Here is a 19,800-nt window from a genome sequence, read left to right as displayed (position 1 = left end):
GAAGCTAGACGGAGGTGAGGGAGTTGAGGGATATGCAAGGGAGTGATGACAACTGACCATAGAATTTTTTTTTTTTTTTTTTTTTTGGCTGAATTGGGTCTTCGTTGCTGCACATGGGCTTTTTCTCTAGTTGCGGTGAGCGGGGGCTACTCCTCGTTGCGGTGCGCGGGCTTCTCATTGTTGTGGCTTCTCTTGTTGCAGAGCACGGGCTCTAGGCATGTGGGCTTCAGTAGTTGTGGCACACGGGCTCAGCAGTTGTGGCTCGCGGGCTCTAGAGTGCAGGCTCAGTAGCTGTGGCGCACGGGCTTAGTTGCTCCGCGGCATGTGGGAATCTTCCCAGACCAGGGCTCGAACCCGTGTCCCCTGCATTGGAAGCCCCATAGAATTTAGGATGGGAAGAAAGAAAATAAAAACGCAGCAGGGGGGCTTCCCACATGCCGCAGAGCAGCTAAGCCTGTGCACCACAACTACTGAGCCTGCGCTCTAGAGCCCACGAGCCAAAACTACTGAAGCCCGCGTACCTAGAGCCCATGCTCCACAACAAGAGAAGCCACTGCAATGAGAAGCCCACGCACCGCAACGAAGTGTAGCCCCCACTCGCCGCAAGTAGAGAAAGCCTGCGAGCAGCAACGAAGACCCAATGCAGCCAAAAATAAAATAAATAAAAATAAATAAATTTATTAAAAAAAAAAAAAACGCAGCAGGGGGATGAGGGACATCGAAAACTCTGCCATGTGGAAAGGGGAGAGTCACTGAGCCTGAGTCCCAGAAGAATCTTAATTCCACCACTAATTAACTCCCACGTGACCTTGGGTAAAACACAAGAGGCTGCAATTTCCTTTTCTTCCTCTGGGAGTGGAGGCCTCACCTTGCCTACCTCACAAAGTTGTTGAGGGACTCAAAGGAGATAAGGGGTGAAGCTGCCTTAAGAACTACAGAGCAGGATACAAATGTGAGAGAGTAACATTTTTATCTCATAATTTTGCCCAAGGCCATATGGTGACTCCTTCTGTGGGGAAATAAGGCCAGGCTGGAACAGCAAAGACTTGGATTGGAATAGGGAGAGACACTTAGGAATAGCCCTGAAGATGCTCAGCATCTTGCTTTGCCTGTGGAGAACAACAGCAATTCTGGACTAAACGTGTAAGAAAGTTTATCTTGCTTAATCTCACAATACTACCTCTCCCCATTCTGCAGATGAGAAAACTGAGGCAAAGGAAGTTAAGTGCTAGAGACAGGGCTAACCTGAGCTCTAGTTCCCTCTGTTCTGTGATATTCTGAGTTTCCACCCAGAAGGCCCTGAGTTGACCTCTTGCCCTAGGACTCATCATTTCTGGTCCACTGCAGACTTTTCTTAGCCCCGCCTACTCCTCTTCCAATCCTCACCAACCTTGGGGGTGAGGGCGGTGCTGGAGCTCAGGCGGCTTGACTTCTAAATCCCCTCTCACCTGTGAGGGCCAGGCTGCACCACCAGGAAATGGAGTTGTGTGACTGAGCAACAGACACCGTGTACCCAGCGACCTGGATACCTGTGTGGGGCTACCAGCAGGCCCCTCCTCTGCCTGCCCATCTTGCTCCCTTGCTTAGGCCCAGGCCCAGCGCCTGCCGGCTGCACGGTAACCACGTCAACAGGCCTGCCTCTTGGGGCCGTTTCTAACAACGTTCCCGCCCCCCATCTCCCGGAGAGCAGACCAGAGAGGATAAGGAAGCCAGCAGCTGTGGGTCCATCACAGACCTGTCCCTGCCTTCCATCTTGCAGCAGACAGACAGACAGATGACCCCAGCCAGCCCCTAGCCAGGCAGCATGGTAAGCAGAGGTGGGGCTGAGCATGCAAATGAGGGTCCCATGGTCCGGGTGTTCATGGGGTTACAGCGTGTGGGCAAGTCAGGTAGGGGAGAGGGAGAGAAGCTTCCAGATGTGAGTGCAGCCCCCCAGATGTGCTGGTATGTTCAGGGGATAGAGAGGGACAGGCCATGGTAACTAGGACATGGTCTGAATCTGAGGGGCTGCTGAAGGGCTCTGAATTTAGGGGTAGGGAGAGTGGGGTAACCAGGACAGGGGCAGAAAGTGCAGGCACTTTCCTACAAACCTTGGGCCCCTGCTGGCCTCTGGTCCCACCTCCCGGCTGTAAGGACACATCCTCATAGTCCTGTCCTTCTGCTGTGCCTTGGTCTGACCCCTCATTTCAGCTACATATCAGTGGCGAGAGGGAGGGTGCTGTGTATGGGGCTCATTTGATATCTTTTACCCGGCTCCCCGACAGGCAGGATAGAAGGGCAGTTAGGAGTGTGGTTGGACCCAGACTGTCCCCTCTCTGAATATTCCTGGTTTTGCTGGTGACTTTGAGCAAGTAGTGTGACCTCTCTGAGAGTCAGTAAAATAGGATAATAAAAACACCTACCTAAGGGGGTTGTTGTGAAGATTAAAGGAGATAGTGTATGTGAAGCGCTAAGCACAGTGCCTGGCACCTAATTAATGCTTAATATACAGAACTAAACAACCTAATGACAAAGCCTGCTGAGTGTGAGATTATACTATTTTCACCGGCAAGAAAAGGGAATGGGAGCAGCTGAGGTGGGGTTTGAGGCCAAGTCTGTGTGATTCCAGGGGCTGAGTTCTTTGCCCAAACCCAGAGTGAGGGGCGTCGTTTCCAGCGACTCCGGCATACCCCAGGTCAGACACACCTTGCGTGGGCCAGCAGCTGTGGGAGCCAGGACAGGGTCTGGCTTTGTGCACAGAGCCTGGGCAGGCTCTGAGGTGCAGCAGCGGGTGCTGGTCCTGCCAGCCAGGTGATTGGTGAGCTGAGTCAGCCCTCCCTCCTGGACCTGGGGATTTCTGGAGTCCTTTGTCCCTAAATCCCTCCCAGCTTAATTCATTACTTCCTCTTACTATGACCCCCGGGGTTGGGGGATGGGGAATTGGTAAGGGGGTCCAACAGGTATGGTGCACCCTACTCTGTGTCGTCCAATGAGCCAGGCAACTTACACGCATTCTTTCATCTGCAGAGTGATTCTAGGAGGGGCTCTTGTTATCGCCCCACTTCACCAGGGGAAGACGCCCACAGAGAGGCAAGTGGGGGAGTAATGGGGCTGGGATACAGATGGTCTATGTATTAATCCCAGTCATCTAAAAATCATAAAAAGTCAAGGCCCTTGTGTCATATTTACAGAGTCAGAGAAGTGTAAAATTTATGGATAAAGCATCCTCATTGAAAAATTATGAAATATTTCAGACATGCGAAAAGGTATAAAGAATAATATAATGAACACCTGCTGCCCAGCTTAAGAATAGAATCCTTCTCCGAATGCATTCACCTCCCTCCTCTAACATTATTCCAAATTGGGTGCTAATATTTTCCCTTGCTTTCTTTATTTCTGTAATACATTCCAAGGATATACAGCAAATATAAAAATTTATCTCTAAATGATGCATACAAGTTAAAGATTTATATAAATGGTATTGTATTATGATTCTTCTTAATTTGCTTTTTTTCTGTTAAGAATTTTGGGAGGTAAGATTCTTTTTTTAAATAAATAATTAATTAATTAAGTTTATTTTTGGCTGTGTTGGGTCTTTGTTGCGGTGCACGGGCTTCTCATTGTCATGGCTTCTCTTGTTGCGGAGCACGGGCTCTAGGCGTGCAGGCTTCAGTAGTTGTGGCACGTGGGCTCAGTAGTTGTGGCTTGTGGGCTCTAGAGCTCAGGCTCAGTAGTTGTGGCTCACGGGCTTAGTTGCTCCGCAGCATGTGGGATCTTCCCTGGCCAGGGCTCGAACCCGTGTCCCTTGCATTGGCAGGCAGATTCTTAACCACTGCGCCACCAGGGAAGCCCAAGATTCTTTCTTGTATTCATCCACGTCCACTTCTGAATCATTCTTTATTCATTTTCTCCTGTTGAAGGACATTTAATTGGCTTCCGTCGCTGTGGTACTGTGACTGTTCTTGCACCTGTTTTCTTGTGTACCTATGTGAGAATCTCTCTAGAGCAAGAGCATCTTCAGCTTTCCTAGATGTTGCCAGATCACCCTCCAAAAAAGATGCACCACTTTGGGCTTCTAGCAGCAGTGTGAGAATTCTCATTTCTCTACATCCTCCACATGATTAAGCCTTAAAGCTTGGGGAAATTTGATGGATGTGTGTGCTCGTTTTGTTGTTAAGGTCTGCCGTAAATACTTCTCAAGCAGGAAGAAACATTCTGGGATCCTACTTACCACACTGTCACATATCTGTTATCGTATGAAACGCTCCCTTCCCCAGACAGAGAGTTTCTTAAGCGCAGGGACTGGGTATTAGGTGTTATGTATCCCCAGTCTCCGCCCAGTGTCAGGCAGAAAATGGAGGCTCAATACATGATGAAGCAAGAGGGTCAAGTCTTTTTGACGCTCATGGGGCTCCCCAGGAAGGGCAATGACCTTTCTCTTTTTCTAGGACCAAGCAGGTTACCCCAGTCCTGCTTCAGGGGCCAAGAACTCTTTGACCAGCCTTGAGTCATGTGAGGAAGAACTTTCTTCCCAGCCCCTCATCACTCCAGAACCACACACACCCAAGAGGAAAGAACAGCACACACACATCCATTCCAGGCCCACTTTCCCCTTCCTTGCTGGCATTTCTAGCCATAACACGAATCCAGAGTTCTTTCTGCTTTTCTAAACCTCATCCTTGTCCCTGATCCCTGAAAGCTCACTTGGATCTTGTTTTCCTTACTAATGGCCCCTAATTTCTTTCTGGACATGGGTGGGTTGCCTATCATGCTCTGTCAGACTCATCTGAGCCCCTCAGTGTTCCTCAAGATGCTTAGTCACTGAGCAAAGACTCTATAATCTTAGAACTGGTCACATCTTCTGCTTCCCCTGAGGGTTTTGCCCCCCGCCACTGCCCCCCACCCACGGGACGCGGGGCACGGAGAGCAGAGTCCAGGAACTCTTGCTCTCAGCCAGAGAACCACTCAAGGAAGGAAGGCAGGAATCGTGTCCAGGCATGATACGCTTCTCTCTGCCCTTTGTCCACTCAGCGTGAGTGTATCTCAGTCCACGTGGGGCAGGCTGGAGTGCAGACTGGCAATGCCTGCTGGGAGCTCTGCTGCTTGGAACATAGGATCCAACCAGATGGGCAGATGCCCAGCGACAAGACAATCGGGGGAGGGGATGACTCCTTCAACACCTTCTTTAGAGAAACTGGGGCTGGAAAACATGTGCCCCGGGTGGTGTTTGTGGATCTGGAGCCCACTGTGATCGGTGAGTGATGACCAGCCCCTGCCACGGCCTTGTCCCAGGTACCACAGCAAGTCCTTCTCCATAATTGGAGAGCACTGGTTTGTCGTTCCCAGTTGCTGCAGCGAATCAGAACTCCAGCTCTGCTGTCACTCAGCTCCAGAGTCTCAAGGTCACTCCACATCCCTTTCCTTTTCGTTGAAGTACACTTAAAGTCAAGGGCAATAACAGCAGCCTGAATGGGACTCCTCTAGGGTAGAACTTCGGGCCTGGTGACCCCACCCCTTCTGGGTACCCTGGGGCTCCAGGAGCCAGGCTGCAAGGGGAGGGGGACCGAAAATTCTGCCCATTGCAGATGAGGTTGGGACGGGCACGTACCGCCGGCTCTTCCATCCAGAGCAGCTCTTCACCGGCAAGGAAGATGCTGCCAATAACTATGCCCGTGGCCACTGCACCATCGGAAAGGAGCTCATCGACCCGGTGCTGGACCGGATTCGGAAGCTGGTGAGAGAAGAGCTGAGGGCTGGGGAGGGGGGAATCTGGATTCCTGTTGTGAAGTGGTCTGGAGACCAGATGGGGGAAGGGCAGCCTCCGTCCTTGGGAGAATCTCCTGGACAAGAATTAAACACACAGGATCAGGACTAGTGAGGAGGGGAGACAGAGTGTGGGCTCCAGCCTGGAGCTGGGTGTCCCTTTTATCTGCTATAGTAAGTGGCCCGATGCTGGGCAGAGTGGCTGCGAGTTGATAGGCTGCCTGGCCAAGATATGAGCACCCATAAACAGTCCCAGAATGTCACCTTGTATTGTAGGTATGTGGGCAGAAGGCCCTGTGAAAAACAGAGATCCAAACAATACCAGCTCAAGGCTCTCTGATCAACTTCAGCCTCCAGCAAGGACGGGGATCAGGTTCCTGGGTTGTTAATCTCAGGAAGGAAGCCCTCCAGAAACATCTGGTTAGATCAGGGGGCACGGGTAGGAAGCCGGGTGGAGTGGGCAAGTTATGATGACAAAAATGACCATGGCACAAGAGTCAAGAGAGCTGTCTGTGGAAGGCTTCAGGAGGTTTGAGAGAGGAAGAGAGACAAGGAGGAGAGAGTGGGACCTCCTTATCAGGGTCTATTTTGTGCCCTTGGAAAGGCCGTCCAAGGATTTTATGAAACTTTTGGGGAAATCTCAAACAGCACATGCTGGTTCTTTGCTGTTGGTCAGCTGTGCTTCACATCCCATGTTTCTCTTCGCCTTCACTTTCTAGGCTGACCAGTGCACAGGACTCCAAGGATTCCTCATCTTCCACGGCTTTGGAGCGGGCACTGGCTCTGGCTTCACCTCACTCCTGATGGAGCGGCTCTCTGTTGACTATGGCAAGAAATCCAAGCTGGAGTTCTCCATCTACCCAGCCCCGCAGGTGTCCACAGCCGTGGTGGAGCCCTATAACTCCATCCTGACCACCCACACCACCCTGGAGCACTCAGACTGTGCCTTCATGGCGGACAATGAAGCCATCTATGACATCTGCCGCCGCAACCTAGACATCGAGCGCCCGACTTACACCAACCTCAACCGCCTCATCAGCCAAATCTCCTCCATCACGGCCTCCCTGTGCTTCGACGGGGCCCTCAACGTGGACCTGACAGAGTTCCAGACCAACCTGGTGCCCTACCCTCGCATCCACTTCCCCCTGGCCACCTATGCGCCAGTCATCTCTGCAGAGAAAGCCTACCACGAGCAGCTGTCGGTGGCAGAGATCACCAATGCCTGCTTCGAGCCTGCCAACCAGATGGTGAAGTGTGATCCCCGTCATGGCAAGTACATGGCCTGCTGCCTGCTGTACCGTGGAGACGTGGTGCCCAAGGATGTCAACGCTGCCATCGCTGCCATCAAGACCAAGCGCGGTATTCAGTTCGTGGACTGGTGCCCCACGGGCTTCAAGGTTGGCATCAACTACCAGCCCCCCACTGTGGTGCCCGGGGGTGATCTGGCCAAGGTGTGCAGCGTGCCGTGTGCATGCTGAGCAACACGACCGCCATCGCTGAGGCCTGGGCCCGCCTGGACCACAAGTTCGACCTGATGTATGCCAAGAGGGCGTTTGTGCACTGGTACGTGGGCGAGGGCATGGAGGAGGGTGAGTTCTCCGAGGCCCGGGAGGATATGGCTGCCCTGGGGAAGGATTACGAGGAGGTGGGCACGGAGAGTGTGGAGGGGGAGGGAGAAGAGGAGGAGGGGGATGAATACTAGGGGAATCCTTCGTGTCTGTCCTAAATAAAGTGCTATGGCCTTATTGTCTCACAAATGCCTTTTCCTCTTGGGAAAAACCATGGGGGTGGGGGGCTTTTCCTTCATAAGAGATAGGAAGGCTGGTATCTTAGCCTGGGTTCCCCAGAAAGCAGATCTGACTTCAGATTTCATTAATGAGTGCAATTCCAGGGAGCAGAATGGGGGCCGAGGTGGGTAAAGCAGAGAAGGAGGGAGAACTCACCCTAGAGAAGATGTAGCTGGATAAATGGCATCTCAGACCATTCCCTGGGAGAGTGGGCAGGAGGGGAGGTGAGGGTGGGGAATTTCTGCACTGGCTCCATTCTTCCCTTGGTTAAACCTTCGCCTCATCAAACATTAACTTGCCTGTACTTCAGGTTGCACACACTTGGGCTGCAGGGTCAACAGGGAATCCCTGGGCAGGAGGCGAGGCGCTGATAGGTTGTCTGTGTGAAGCTGGTCCGAGCTGCACAGGGCTGCAGCAAGAGCCTGGTGAGGCCAGGGGATCTGAAGTAGTGCCTTAGGGTAGTCTGATACAGCTGGTCCTCACTAGCCCACCCTCCTGTCTTCTTCAGTGTAGAGTGTAGAGAGTCCGGAAGCTGGCATTAAGGCAGAAGTGGTACAGTGGAAGCAACAACGGGGGAATGGGGCTCAAGGGGGAGCTTACCTCCCTGTAATCTCCATCACATTCATCACTTTTTTTTTTTTTTTTTTACATTCATCACTTTTTGATAAAGACAAACCACCTTTAAACTATTCCACATGCACAGCTTTAAGCCCCCACTTCCAACCAGGTGGCTGCCCTAAAATCCTTGTATGTGGATTTTCTGCAGCGCCTTCTGGGTTAGGAGGATAACTTAATTATTTAGGAGCCCATTTTGGCTGAATAGCTCAGCTATGTCCTCCAACCCATTTTTTTTTTTTTTCTCTGAAAGGACTGAATTTCAAATCTCTGTCCTGTGTCTTTCTCTCTATTAACTGGTTTCAAATTTGGGGAAGGAAGAGAGGTTATTTGGGGAGACTTTCAAACCCCAGAAAAAAATCGCTGTCATTTATTCAGCACCTACTGTATACTAGGCCCTGCATCCATACGATCTTCTTTAATCCTGAGGTAAACGCAGTTATTGTACCCACCCACTGGACTGGAAGCTCCATAGGAACAAGGCCTGTTCTACACTCAGGACCCAGAATGCTGTCTGACACATAGATTCTCAAATTTGTTAAACAGACTTGTTCAATGAATGCCCATTTTATAGATGTGGCGACTGAGGCTTGGAGAAGTCATGTGACTTGCACAAGGTTACCCAGCTAGTAAGTGGAAGAGTCGGGATTGACACCCAGGTCAGCCTGGGCCAAAGCTTATGCTGTTGCCCTCCCCTTCCTAGGGTGTCCTCCCCTCCTGCCCTCAGCAGACACAGGCACTTCTCCAGACGCCACCTCTTCCAGGCCTGCCAGCTCCGCAGTGCCCAGACAGTGACTCAGGTGCCTCGAAGGCAGGAAGGGGGTGACGCTTGACACTTCCCTGCCCAGGCACTGTGGTGGAGGGCATGTGGGGCGGAGGAGGAACCCAGCTTCCAGGGCTGAACAAGGGCAGAGGTGTCTCTGGGGCCAGGTTTTGGGGTTGTCAGTGTCCTCTAAAAGCCCCCTGCCACTGACATCCAATAGGTGAGGTAAGGGTTTGGGAGAGGCCAGGAGGGAGGGCCCTGAGGAAGGTGAGATCTTTACCACCCAACATGGCTGAGCATCCACAGAGGTGGCCAGGCTCCCCACCTGATGGCTGTACCAGCCAGCCCACCCTGGGCAGCTGGATGGCCACCTCTTCTCTGACCCCGTGAGGCCTCCCAGCTACTAACTCTGCAGGCAAGCCCTGGCAGGCCTAGGTTGGACTGGGTGTGGGTGTGGGGAGGTGGCAACCCAGATCTCCATGGGACAGCTGGGAGCGCCACCCAGCCTGGCTCCTGGGGACTCCCTCAGTGCAGGGGAATGCTGTCATCCCTGAGGCTTCTAAAGCCAGGGTACAATTACCTCTTGCAGGCAGACACAAGAGACAGAGCCCCAACCTTGGATTCCACCCAACACATTTACTCCCTTGCCTCTAATGTGTCAGGAGCATGCCTGCCTCCGAAGCTGCACTCCCTCCTTCGGGAACGCCACCTCCCCCTGCTGGCCTCAGTGTTGCCATTTCTTCCAGGTTAGATCACAGTCACCCAGAACCCATCCAGCACTGGAGACCTCTCCCTCCTCTAGATTCTCCCTCTTACTGGCTGTCTCTATCACTCATTCAGTACTTGGCATGGACTGCCTTGTACCACAGCACTTAGCTTGTTGCTGATATCCTATTTCCCCAGCTAGACTTAAAAATATTACATTTGACCAGTTACTATGTGCACATGCTTCAGTATTCATAAGGTACCAAAGAGATTTACAAACAGCAAAAATAAGTCACCTTCATTTGTTCCCCTCTTGGCAGCCAGCCACCACTGTTCACTTTTTTGGTTAGTACTTCCTTCCAGACATCTATGTATATACTAATGTGTGCACACGCATTTAAATACACTTTGCTCTGCATCTTGTTTTTTTTACTTAACAATAAATCTAGAAGATGGTGCACATCAGTACATATAGATATACCTTATTCTTTTTGGTGACAATATAGTATTCCACGGTACATTGTACCATTGCTTATTTAACCAGTCTGCTATTAATGATATAGTATTTAGGTTGTTTTTAATCTTTTGCTATGAAAAGAATGTTGCAACCCTTGTACATGCTTCTTTGCACATATGTACAACCACAGATTATTAGAATTGGCATTACTGGGTCAAAGGCTATACACCTTTAATTTTGATATATACTTCATACTGCTCTCTTTAGAAGTTATATCCAAATACCTCTCCTACTACCAATGTATGAGACCACCTGTGTCCATACAACATATTACACTTTTTGATCTTTGTCAATCATCCGAGAAGTGAAAGTATTTTGCTGCAGCTTTCCTTTATATTTCTCTTGCTATGAATGATATTGAGCATCTTTTCATGTTTAAAAGCCAGTACTTTCTCTTCTGTGAACTGTCTTGTCTGTGCCCTTCACCCACTTAAAAAACTGCATTGTTTGTCTTTTCTCATAAATTTGTCTGAATTCCTTGTGAACAAAGGAAATTAACCCTTTGCTTGCTAGATGTGTCCCACATAATTTCCCTTGGCTGTCATTTGTCTGTGTCCCAACGAGGTTTTCATCTCCCTGAGTACAGGGACTGAAACTTAAAGCTCTTTGTATTCCTATTCTTAATATAAAACCACATACATGTTAGGGTGCTAGACAAATGTCTGTTGAGATAAGAGAAGTAAAAAGAAAGAGATCTGGAAGATTTTGGAGTGACCTAACCTAATCTATTCCTTCCTCTTATGCCAAGGTCAGTCAGGACTGGAAACAGCAGGAATTAACTCTGGCAAAATAAAAAAAGAAAAGGACCCCCCGACACACACACATATACATACAACACACACACACACACACACACACACACACAATTAGAGAGACACTGGGTAGCATACAGAATCAATACAAGGGCTGCCAAACAAGTCTCCGCAAACAGGTAGGCACCAAGGGAAGTTGGGCAGCCAGCACCACAGTCAAGGTCAGGGCACAGGACAGCCTGCTTAAAAAGCCCCTGGCCCCTCCACCCACTGTAGTGAGGCCTCCTCTCACCCAGGCATCGAGGCTGACATTTCCTCCTCCAGACACTAGAGGCCACTGCTGGCTCTGCTTGCCACCACTGCAGAAATGAATTCGCAACTGCCCCTGCTTCTCTGTGACTTGCTCCAGATTCAAAGACCCAGTTGGAGCTTCCGACTGGCAGAACATCCGGCTTTTGCCTACACCTTGGAGCCAGGAAGTCTGGGAGAGCAAGTGTCGGGTTTTGTGGCAGATAGTGGCCTGGCTCCCATCAAAGCCTACGCAATGGGAATTTGCCAGATGTAGGTAGGTAGGAGGCTCAGACTGTGAGCAGCCAGGAAAACTGGACAAACGCACACCAGGCTCTTCTCTCACGTCTGGCTCAAGCCCTTCTCTTTGATGAAGCATTTCTGGGTCACCCAGCCTAAAATATTCTTCTGGATTCACATAACCAGTATTGCTTGGGCCAGTCATGATGCCAGAGAACTTTTGTACCAAGACCTACTATGTACCATACCTCATTTGACTTTCAAACAGCCCTAGGCGTTACCTGTATTTAGGGAGGAAAAACTGAGTCCTTAGAGGTTTTCTTGTCACACAGTAGTACCAGGTTGCAAACCCAGGTTTGTCTGTTTCCAAAGCCTTGGGGTTTCCCAGTGGTCTATACTGATGGGCTGGTAGTTGGAGCTCTGTGAAGGTAGGGGTTGGGCCGCAGTCTTCTTTTTACATCCTGGCAGCATCTACAACATAGAAGATGCTCAATTAATGCTTGTGGATTGGCCTGGATATCAAGCGGGAGCCAGTTCTAGAAGGTTCTCTAACTTTCCCATGAGGCCTGAAGCCAGAAATCACTCTAAGGTGGAAGAGGTCTACTCAGGATCAGTTTGGAAAGAAAAACCTCGAATCTGGGGAACTTCCTCTCCTTTCTTTCCCCCCATATTCCCATTAACCACCCATTAATCCCATTAATCTCCCAAATGTGTCAAAACTGTTAATAGCATGTTCCCATCTGTTCATTATTTAATCATCCAATGGATATTTTTGAACCCCACTACTGTCCTGAATACTCTAGTGAGAAAAAAGACATAATCTCTGCCCTGTGGAGTTTGCATCCTAGTGGGGGAGGTGACTGTCAATCAAATAATCAAACAAATAAATGCTCTGACCAGTGGGAGGAAGGTTGCCAAGAGATGCTATGAGAGGCAGGTCTGACCTACTCAGGGAAGTCGGACAGCCTCTTCTGAGGGCCGGGGCTAGAGCAGGGATCTGAAGAAGGGGGAGGATTTAGGCCCAGAGGGGAGTCTGTGAGCCCTTGAAGTGGTGATTTCCTCTGGGTGAGTAATCCTCGGTCATCGAGCCTGTCTTTAGGAAAGCCACAGAGGGACCAGAGGCTGGGGGGCTTGTTTGTCCGCGAGTGCGTCACTCCTGGATGGAGCCTGCCGCTGTCTCCCAGGTCCTATCTGGGGATGACGTTGTCCTGGTGCAAGCCCAAAATAGCCGGCTCCGCCTCCATCTCCCGGCAGCCCCTGCAGCAGCACACACACACCCCCTCCCTCCACCCCCGAAGGTGACAGGCCGAGCCGGCGTCCTCTGGGTCTCTAGTAGTTTCCGTGCCGCTGACGCATGCTTGCGCGCACAGCTGGGCCTGCCGCGTCCTACGCAGCAGCCGCGAGCCGGGCAGCCGGTGCCAGACGGTTCCCGGCGGGGGGCAAGGGCGGGGCGCTCCAAGAGGCCAGGGACTCCCGGCGGAGGAGGTGCGGGCGGGGGGCCCCGGTCAGGCTGGGGGGCCCTGGGCCGGGCTGCTGGCGTTTGGGGGCTGCGATAGGGCTCCCCGGCCCTGGGCCCCGAGATAGCCCGTGGCACCGGCCTGCGAGGGCCGATAAGGCTGCCCGAGGGAGCCGAGTCACCGGCCGCGAGGAGAGCCAGCGGGCTCCGCGGCCCCCTGGGAGCGCCTCCCGCCGCCCCCGGGGTCTCCAGCCCCGGGGAGGGGCTCTCGGTTCTTTCCGCCTGACTGTACCTTCTCTACCGCAGCCTCAAGGAGGCCCGCCTGACGACTGACGAGTTGCCATGGCATCCTACTACGAGATCCTAGACGTGCCGCGAAGTGCGTCCGCTGATGACATCAAAAAGGCGTAAGTGCCTCCGCTGTGCACCAGAAAGCCACTCACCCCCCCTCCCCCACCTCCACCACCCTGGGGCCCTTCAGAGGCGGGGCTGAGAGAGCCAGGTCGTTAGAAAGGATTGCGGGCCTCCCTCAGAGAGTGACCCCTGTAGGGAGGAAGGAGACCCCTGGATGAGTAGGAGAAAGTCTACAGCGTGAAGCGCCGCTGGGAGGTGCAGTGTGAGCTCTTTTCCAGTACAGCCCCCCCATCCCCCCCCTTCCCCTTTATTCCTACGCCAACCCCCAGCCTCTAGGTGTGGGCTTTCTCAGGATGCAGTGCAAAGATGCTCAAGCACTGTGCCCCTCCCCCTCCCCATGGCCACATGTACCCACGTCCTTAGCAACCCCAGCCCCAGCGAGCCCCAGGGAGGCGTTAGGCCTGGGGCTTTCTCATCCTCACGTTATCATCCTCTAATACAAGTATATAGTCCCATCACTGGCTGCAGAGGGGCGATACAGGGACTCCGTTAAAACACTGCTGCAGGGGCAGCCCTAGCAGCTGGCGTGGACCGGGATCTGAGTGGTGGAAGGGCTACGGTGGGCTAACAGGAAGTGGGTCATTCTGTTCCCTAGTGGGAAGTGCGTGCGTTTGTCTCCTGACCCTCCCCTCTGAACCCACTTCTTGCAGGTATCGGAAGAAGGCTTTACAATGGCACCCAGACAAGAACCCAGATAATAAAGAGTTTGCTGAGAAGAAGTTCAAGGAGGTGGCCGAGGCATATGAAGTGCTGTCGGACAGTAAGGCCCAGGGTCAGGGGGCAGGGCAGGGCAGCACCTGTCACTCCCACTTCATAGCCCCCTCACGCTCCTTCCCAAAGCCATGCTGCCACCACCCCAGTCTCCTCCATGCCTTTTTCAACCTGGCATTTAAGTGCCCCCCTCCCACAGGAACTCTGGGATTTGTTTGTTTGTTTGTTTGTTTCAATTCAGAGGAGCACCTACTGTGTGTCAAGCACCCTTTTATTCTTCCCCTGATCCCCTGTCTCAGTGTCTGCTCCCCAGGGTCTGCTAGTTGCAACATGGATCCTGACAAGGGGAAGGAAGCAGGGCAGGTAACCAAGGTGTGCCGAGCCTCCTCTGTGCCAGGCATTGGTAGTTGTAATCTCCGTGAGTCCTCACAGCCATCCTGTGAGACAGGATTTATCACCCCCATTTTTCAGGCAAGGAAACTGAGGCTGAGAGAGGTGAAGTAACTTGCTCGAGGAGTGTGACTCCAGGTCTTTCATTCATTAATTCAAAAAATATTCATTGAGTGCTTATGGTGCCGGGCCCTTGTTGGGTACTGAGGAACGATGGAGGACAAGCAGGCAGTACAAGTCCTGATGGGTTTATCACAGTCTGGTCAGGGAAGGCCAACATTAACCAAGTGAATGCATAGACAAGATTATTCCAAAGGAACGTAGCAGGGTGATGTGATAGGGAATAGGGTATAATAGGCACCAATTTTAGGTAGTCAAGAAAGATCTCTCTGTGACATTTAGGCTAGGCCCTGATTAATAATAACATAGTAATAATTAGCTAACATTTATGAAACACTATGTATCAGGCACTGTGCTAGGTGGATTATCTTATTTAATTCTTGCAACTCTGAGGCCGGTGCTGTTATTGCGTCCATTTTACAGATGAGAAGGAGCCACTATGTGAAGGGCTGAGCTGCTGCTAAAACCTATAGCCCACGTCCCCTGTGCAACCTGCTGCCCCCCAATTGTCAGTCTCTGGCCAGTCCTCTGAGGGGCCTAGCCTGGAAGGCGGGGAGGCCGTCATCCCAGAGGGAGGGAGAAATGATCTGTTCTCTCTTTCCAGAGCATAAGCGTGAGATCTACGACCACTATGGCCGGGAAGGGCTGACTGGGGCAGGTAGGTGGAGCGGGGGCGCCCAGGGATGGAAGTGGGTCAGGGAGGAAGGGGGAGGGCAGATTCCTGCAGTGGATGCTTGCTCTCACTCTGCTCTCGAGGCTCCTGGAGTCTCTGTGCCTTAGGGGGGCCCCTGGCTCAGGGCAGGGTGCACGCCCTAAGCCCCCTCCTCATCCTGCCTCTCCTTCAGGTACTGGCCCGTGTCGGGCGGAAGCTGGCAGTGGCGGCCCTGGCTTCACCTTCACCTTCCGCAGCCCAGAGGAGGTCTTCCGGGAGTTCTTCGGGAATGGTGACCCTTTTGCAGAGCTCTTTGGTGAGTGGACTCAGGAGGCCTCTGACAAGCTCGACTTCTCCCTCCAGGCCTGCTCTCCATCAGCTGGGAGGCCCTTAGGCGGGAGGCTGAGAGGGAAGCAGAATTCCACGGACAGAAGATTTTGTGTGGGTGGATCCAGTGAGCTCTGGGACAGAACCTTACACATTCCAGAACCCGCGTGACCCTATAGTGACACTTCAGAGACTCGCCTTATTAAATGATAACAATAATTCATTGTTAAACCTCCACAGTGACAGCCATGAAAGCAAGACTCAGAGCATCATGGGACAGTAATAATGCCGTTACAAACAACAACAGATACCACTTTTTTTAATGGTTAAATGAACCCTGTGAGGTAGATAATTTTATCCGCATTTACAGATGAGAAAACTGAGGCACATTCAGATGACTTGCTTACAGTCACACAGCAGATGGCGGAGCCGGGGCTTGTAGCTGTGTCTGCCTGACATCACACCAGCCTTATCTGCGTAAAACTGAAGGAGCTATTCCCCACCCCCCTTCCTTTATTCTTCATAGTGGCCAGAATTGACCAGGGAACTTTTTCATATAATAATACTAAAAAGGAATTTAATTTATAAATCAGTCCAAGCAAAAAAGAAAAAAATCAGAAATGTACCCAGTTGCTTAGCAGCTTATATTTCGAGACTTAAGAGCAGGGTTCACACATTCTAGGGGTGGGGGGATCTTTTCACCAGATGATGTTCATCTGCTTACTCGTTGCAGACGACCTGGGCCCGTTCTCAGAGCTTCAGAACCGGAGTGCCCGACACTCGGGCCCTTTCTTCACCTTCTCTTCCTCCTTCCCTGGACACTCTGGTAAGTGCCGTCCCTTCCCATGCTTGCAAGAGTTTGGAGTCCTGGAGCCCCTCGCCTCAGCTTGTCACTTTCCCACGCCTTCTCTTTGTGCCTCCGGAACCCTGCCTCTGGGCAGCTCTGCGGGGAGACCCCACAGAGGTTCCTGGTCCATTGTGAGTGCAGCCTGCCTGGTACAGCCTCTGTCTAACATCCTCTTCTCCTCCTCCTCCTTCTCCTTTGTCCCAATGCCAGATTTCTCCTCCTCATCTTTCTCCTTCAGTCCTGGGGCTGGTGCTTTTCGCTCTGTTTCTACATCTACCACCTTTGTCCAAGGACGCCGCATCACGACGCGCAGGTAAGGGCTCCTTCTGGGACCATACGGGGTGTGGGGTGGGTGGGGGTGGAGTGGAGCCGCATACGACTGGAGAACAGCTCCCTGAGGGCAGAGCGCAGACTGCCCTGTCCACTGCGACGTCCCAGAGCCTGGACAGGCGCCCGCAGGACTCGGGCATGCCCACCGAATGAACCGTGCTATCTCCCCCAGGATCATGGAGAACGGGCAGGAGCGGGTGGAAGTGGAGGAGGACGGGCAGCTGAAGTCTGTCACAATCAATGGTGAGGAGCGGCTCTGCCACCCAGTCCCCATCGGGAAGCCCCAGGCCCCAAAGCCCCTTCCCCTAACTGCTCCTCTCTGAACTCCCCTGGGGCAGGGAGGCCAGACTGGCAGGGTCGGAGATGGTGATCCCGGGGAAGGGGGCTGGGACAGAGAATTGTGGAGTCTCAGAGGGCCAGCTAATCGCCGTCATCATGAGTGGGGTGCCTGGAGTTTGCAGAGCACTTGACTATTTTTAAAGCACTTGCGCACATACCACATCCCTTGTATTCTTAAAACAGCGGGGGGGAAAGCAGGGCAGTTTGCATTCGCCCTACTTTTCGTTTGAGGAGACTGAGCCTCAGCACAGCTAAATGGCCCTAACTCCCAAGTAGCCCCAGGCCCAAGGCTTTGACCTACTTAGCAAAGGGTAAAGCCAGGAATAAAACTCAGGACACAGGGCTCCTGGAGCTGAACTCTTCTTCCCACAGCGCTGCCACGCAGTACAGGATGGTCACCATGACTACCCTTTTATGCCTGCCGACTCTGGGAGCTCTGTGTGCTAAAGGCTCTTCATGGGCTGTCTTATTTAATCCTTGGAACAATTTGACCATGCAGGCACTCACGTCATTCCCATTTTATAGATGAGGAAAGGGAGGCTTAGGGAGGTTGAGTAACTTGCCAAAGGAGACAGCTCATACCTGCTGGAGCCGAATGCCTGGCCATGCTCATAACCACTATGCTAGGTGCCAACATGCATGCACACCAGTTCCAGAGGAGAGGCTGTAAGTGGTCAGAGTCGCTGCTGCCTGAGGCAGCCTGGCCGGATTCCTGCAGCCTGGATCAGAGGGCCTCATGGTGGCTGTTACTCCCACAGGTATCCCGGATGACCTGGCACTGGGCTTGGAGCTGAGCCGTCGCGAGCAGCAACAGTCTGTCACCTCCAGGTCAGGGGCCACACAGGTCCGGCAGACTCCTGTGTCGCGACCCCCTGACAGCGACCTCTCTGAGGATGACGAGGACCTGCAGCTTGCCATGGCCTACAGCCTGTCAGAGATGGAGGCAGCTGGGAAGAAACCAGCAGGTGGGCGGGGGGCACAGCGACGACGGCAGGGGCAGCCCAAGGCCCAGAACCACCATCCAGGCACGGGGGAGACCCATGAGGGTGCAAGGGGTGACACAGCCAAACCCAGCCCATCTCCGGAGGAGAAGGCCTCTCGCTGCCTCATCCTCTGATCACCAGGCCCAACCCACCCGATTCAGGGGGCCAGGGGTCCTGTTCACTGTCAGGAGAACAGAGAGGGGCGTGGCCTGAGTTGCAGGAGCCCCTCTCCACCTCCGTGCTCCCTCCTAGGTCCACCCCCCTCCAGCGTGGAGTCAGGATTTGCTGTGCTCAGCCCACGGCTGATAGGTCCCTGGCAAAGCCCAGGGTGGGGGGCCTCAGGGCAGTGGGAGGGCCTGAGGAGCCAGGATTCACTTATTCTTATTAGACAGGGAGTTTAAAAGGGGCATTAGTGGCTTGGGTCAGGCCTTTCGTGCCCAGGTCTTCTGCCACCTGTGTTGCTGATGATGTTAAGGAAGGAGGACTTGGCCTGAGGTTCTCTGAGCCAGAGTCGGCAGCCACGGCTCTCCTTGTCCGGCTGCAGACAACCCCACCCTGGTTTCTGCGCAGTGTTGAGCTCTGACGTCTCTGTTGCTTCCCTCCTGGTGCTGCTTCTCCCTCGCACTCTTCTCTCTGCAATTCCCCGTGGGCCGCATCGCTTGCTTTCACTGCCGTCTGGCTGGGACTCCCTTCTTGCTTCCCCCAGAAGGCCTCTTTGTGGCGAGGAAGATTCTGTGGCCAGTAGGGCCATAAGGTCTTCCGGGGAGGCTAGCTGGGTGGGGCGGGAGCCTCTCGGCCGTCCAGATTCGGAACCGGAGCCTACTCCTCCTCCCTTCCTCTTGCTGCCTCAGCCTGCCCCAGGCCTTGGGACTAGCCAGAGGTGAGGCCGGCTAACCCTGGAGAGGGGGGATAAGGCCAGGTTGCCCCAGGAGGGAGGCTTAGGAGGGTACCATACCCCATCCTCCTGCACCATGCATCAGGGCTCAGGGAAAGGCCACAGGGCTAGCCCAGGGCTGCATGCTCAGCTCCGTCCTCCACGGCTTGCTGCTGACCCTCTCTCCTGTCACCCCGCCCCCACTCTCTCCCCAGATGTGTTCTGAGCTGGATGTCCGGGACCCAGAATGGCTGCACAGTTCCAACAGGACAGCGCCCAACCCTGTGCACTGGGAGGGGACCCTCCATTCCTCTCCCTCGCCCATGCTGAGCGTAGAGCCGGGCCTGGGTGGTGGGTGGGGGCTGGGTGGGAAGTAGTCTTAGCCTGTAAACGCTTCCCTGGGGCGGGGGGGGGGGGGGTTGGTGCTGTATCTTGGGGACTACAAGTCCCAGAATGCAATGCACTATGCCTCCTTTCTGTTAGATCATGCTTGGGGGAAGTGGTGCACAGTTACGGAGCTGTGCATCTTGGGACATGTAGTTCCAGCCCTGGTCGGCTTGTTAACTCACTGTGAGATGGGGCGATCGTGTCCTTTGATTTGTCCCTGGCACGGGTGGCAAGAATGTGGATGAAGGGGTAATGGTCTGAGCTTTGTTTCCCCTGACACCTCTTCCTAGCGCCGGGGTTAGAGTGTACCAATCAAGGCCCTGTGGCATCTCGGAGAGGCTCTTTTTCTGTGGGCACTCCCGGGGTCTGAGAATGAGCCACGGCTGATTGGCTAAGCAGGGCGTGGTCTCAGAAGGCTGACAGGCGTGGGAGCTTGGAAGCTAGCCGTCTCGGTGGTGAGGGGTGTGTGTGTGTGTGTGTGGCTGGAATTGGTGTGTGATGGGTGCTCTGGGCATGTTGCTGCTTGTATGGCTTCTTCGGCCTCTGACCCCGCTGCCTGTT

At 53.1% G+C, this 19,800-nt stretch overlaps 1 protein-coding gene, 1 long non-coding RNA gene and 1 pseudogene across 3 annotated transcripts; 2 read left to right on the top strand and 1 right to left on the bottom strand.

Moving 5' to 3' along the window:
- Nucleotides 1-1,636: 1,636 nt before the first annotated feature.
- LOC137765104 (tubulin alpha-1D chain-like) lies at nucleotides 1,637-7,444 on the top strand (annotated as a pseudogene).
- Nucleotides 5,474-12,586, bottom strand: LOC137765105 (uncharacterized). The gene is made up of 3 exons (XR_011074122.1): nucleotides 12,354-12,586; nucleotides 11,691-11,880; nucleotides 5,474-5,819 (listed from the first exon to the last, which is right to left on the bottom strand). It is a non-coding gene; the product is annotated as an uncharacterized lncRNA (long non-coding RNA).
- A 158-nt stretch (nucleotides 12,587-12,744) lies between these two features.
- DNAJB2 (DnaJ heat shock protein family (Hsp40) member B2) lies at nucleotides 12,745-19,207 on the top strand. 2 transcript variants are annotated; one of them, XM_068544393.1, is made up of 10 exons: nucleotides 12,745-12,894; nucleotides 13,172-13,272; nucleotides 13,930-14,039; nucleotides 15,105-15,158; nucleotides 15,346-15,468; nucleotides 16,213-16,305; nucleotides 16,537-16,639; nucleotides 16,829-16,899; nucleotides 17,754-17,960; nucleotides 19,068-19,207. In XM_068544393.1, exons 2-10 carry the CDS (start codon nucleotides 13,208-13,210, stop codon nucleotides 19,076-19,078), a joined length of 837 nt encoding a protein of 278 aa, XP_068400494.1. In that variant the 5' UTR covers nucleotides 12,745-12,894; nucleotides 13,172-13,207; the 3' UTR covers nucleotides 19,079-19,207. The 2 variants fall into 2 exon arrangements, with proteins under 2 accessions (XP_068400494.1, XP_068400493.1); XM_068544392.1 differs by lacking the exon at nucleotides 19,068-19,207 and having other exon boundaries at nucleotides 17,754-18,200.
- Nucleotides 19,208-19,800: the final 593 nt, after the last annotated feature.

The sequence above is a fragment of the Eschrichtius robustus genome, chromosome 5 (genome assembly GCF_028021215.1).
Source record: "Eschrichtius robustus isolate mEscRob2 chromosome 5, mEscRob2.pri, whole genome shotgun sequence".
Taxonomy (NCBI): Eukaryota; Metazoa; Chordata; class Mammalia; order Artiodactyla; family Eschrichtiidae; genus Eschrichtius; species Eschrichtius robustus.
Note: the sequence above shows the minus strand (reverse complement) of the source record. Positions and strands in the feature narration are given on the sequence as shown.

Excerpts from the sequence above, each read along its gene's own strand:
- DNAJB2 (XM_068544392.1), top strand. The coding sequence starts at position 13,208 with ATGGCATCCTACTACGAGATCCTAGACGTGCCGCGAAGTGCGTCCGCT. Across the intron at positions 15,159-15,345 it reads GGAAGGGCTGACTGGGGCAG|GTACTGGCCCGTGTCGGGCG; the intron begins GTAGGTGGAGCG and ends CCTCTCCTTCAG. Across the intron at positions 16,306-16,536 it reads CTCCTTCCCTGGACACTCTG|ATTTCTCCTCCTCATCTTTC; the intron begins GTAAGTGCCGTC and ends TCCCAATGCCAG.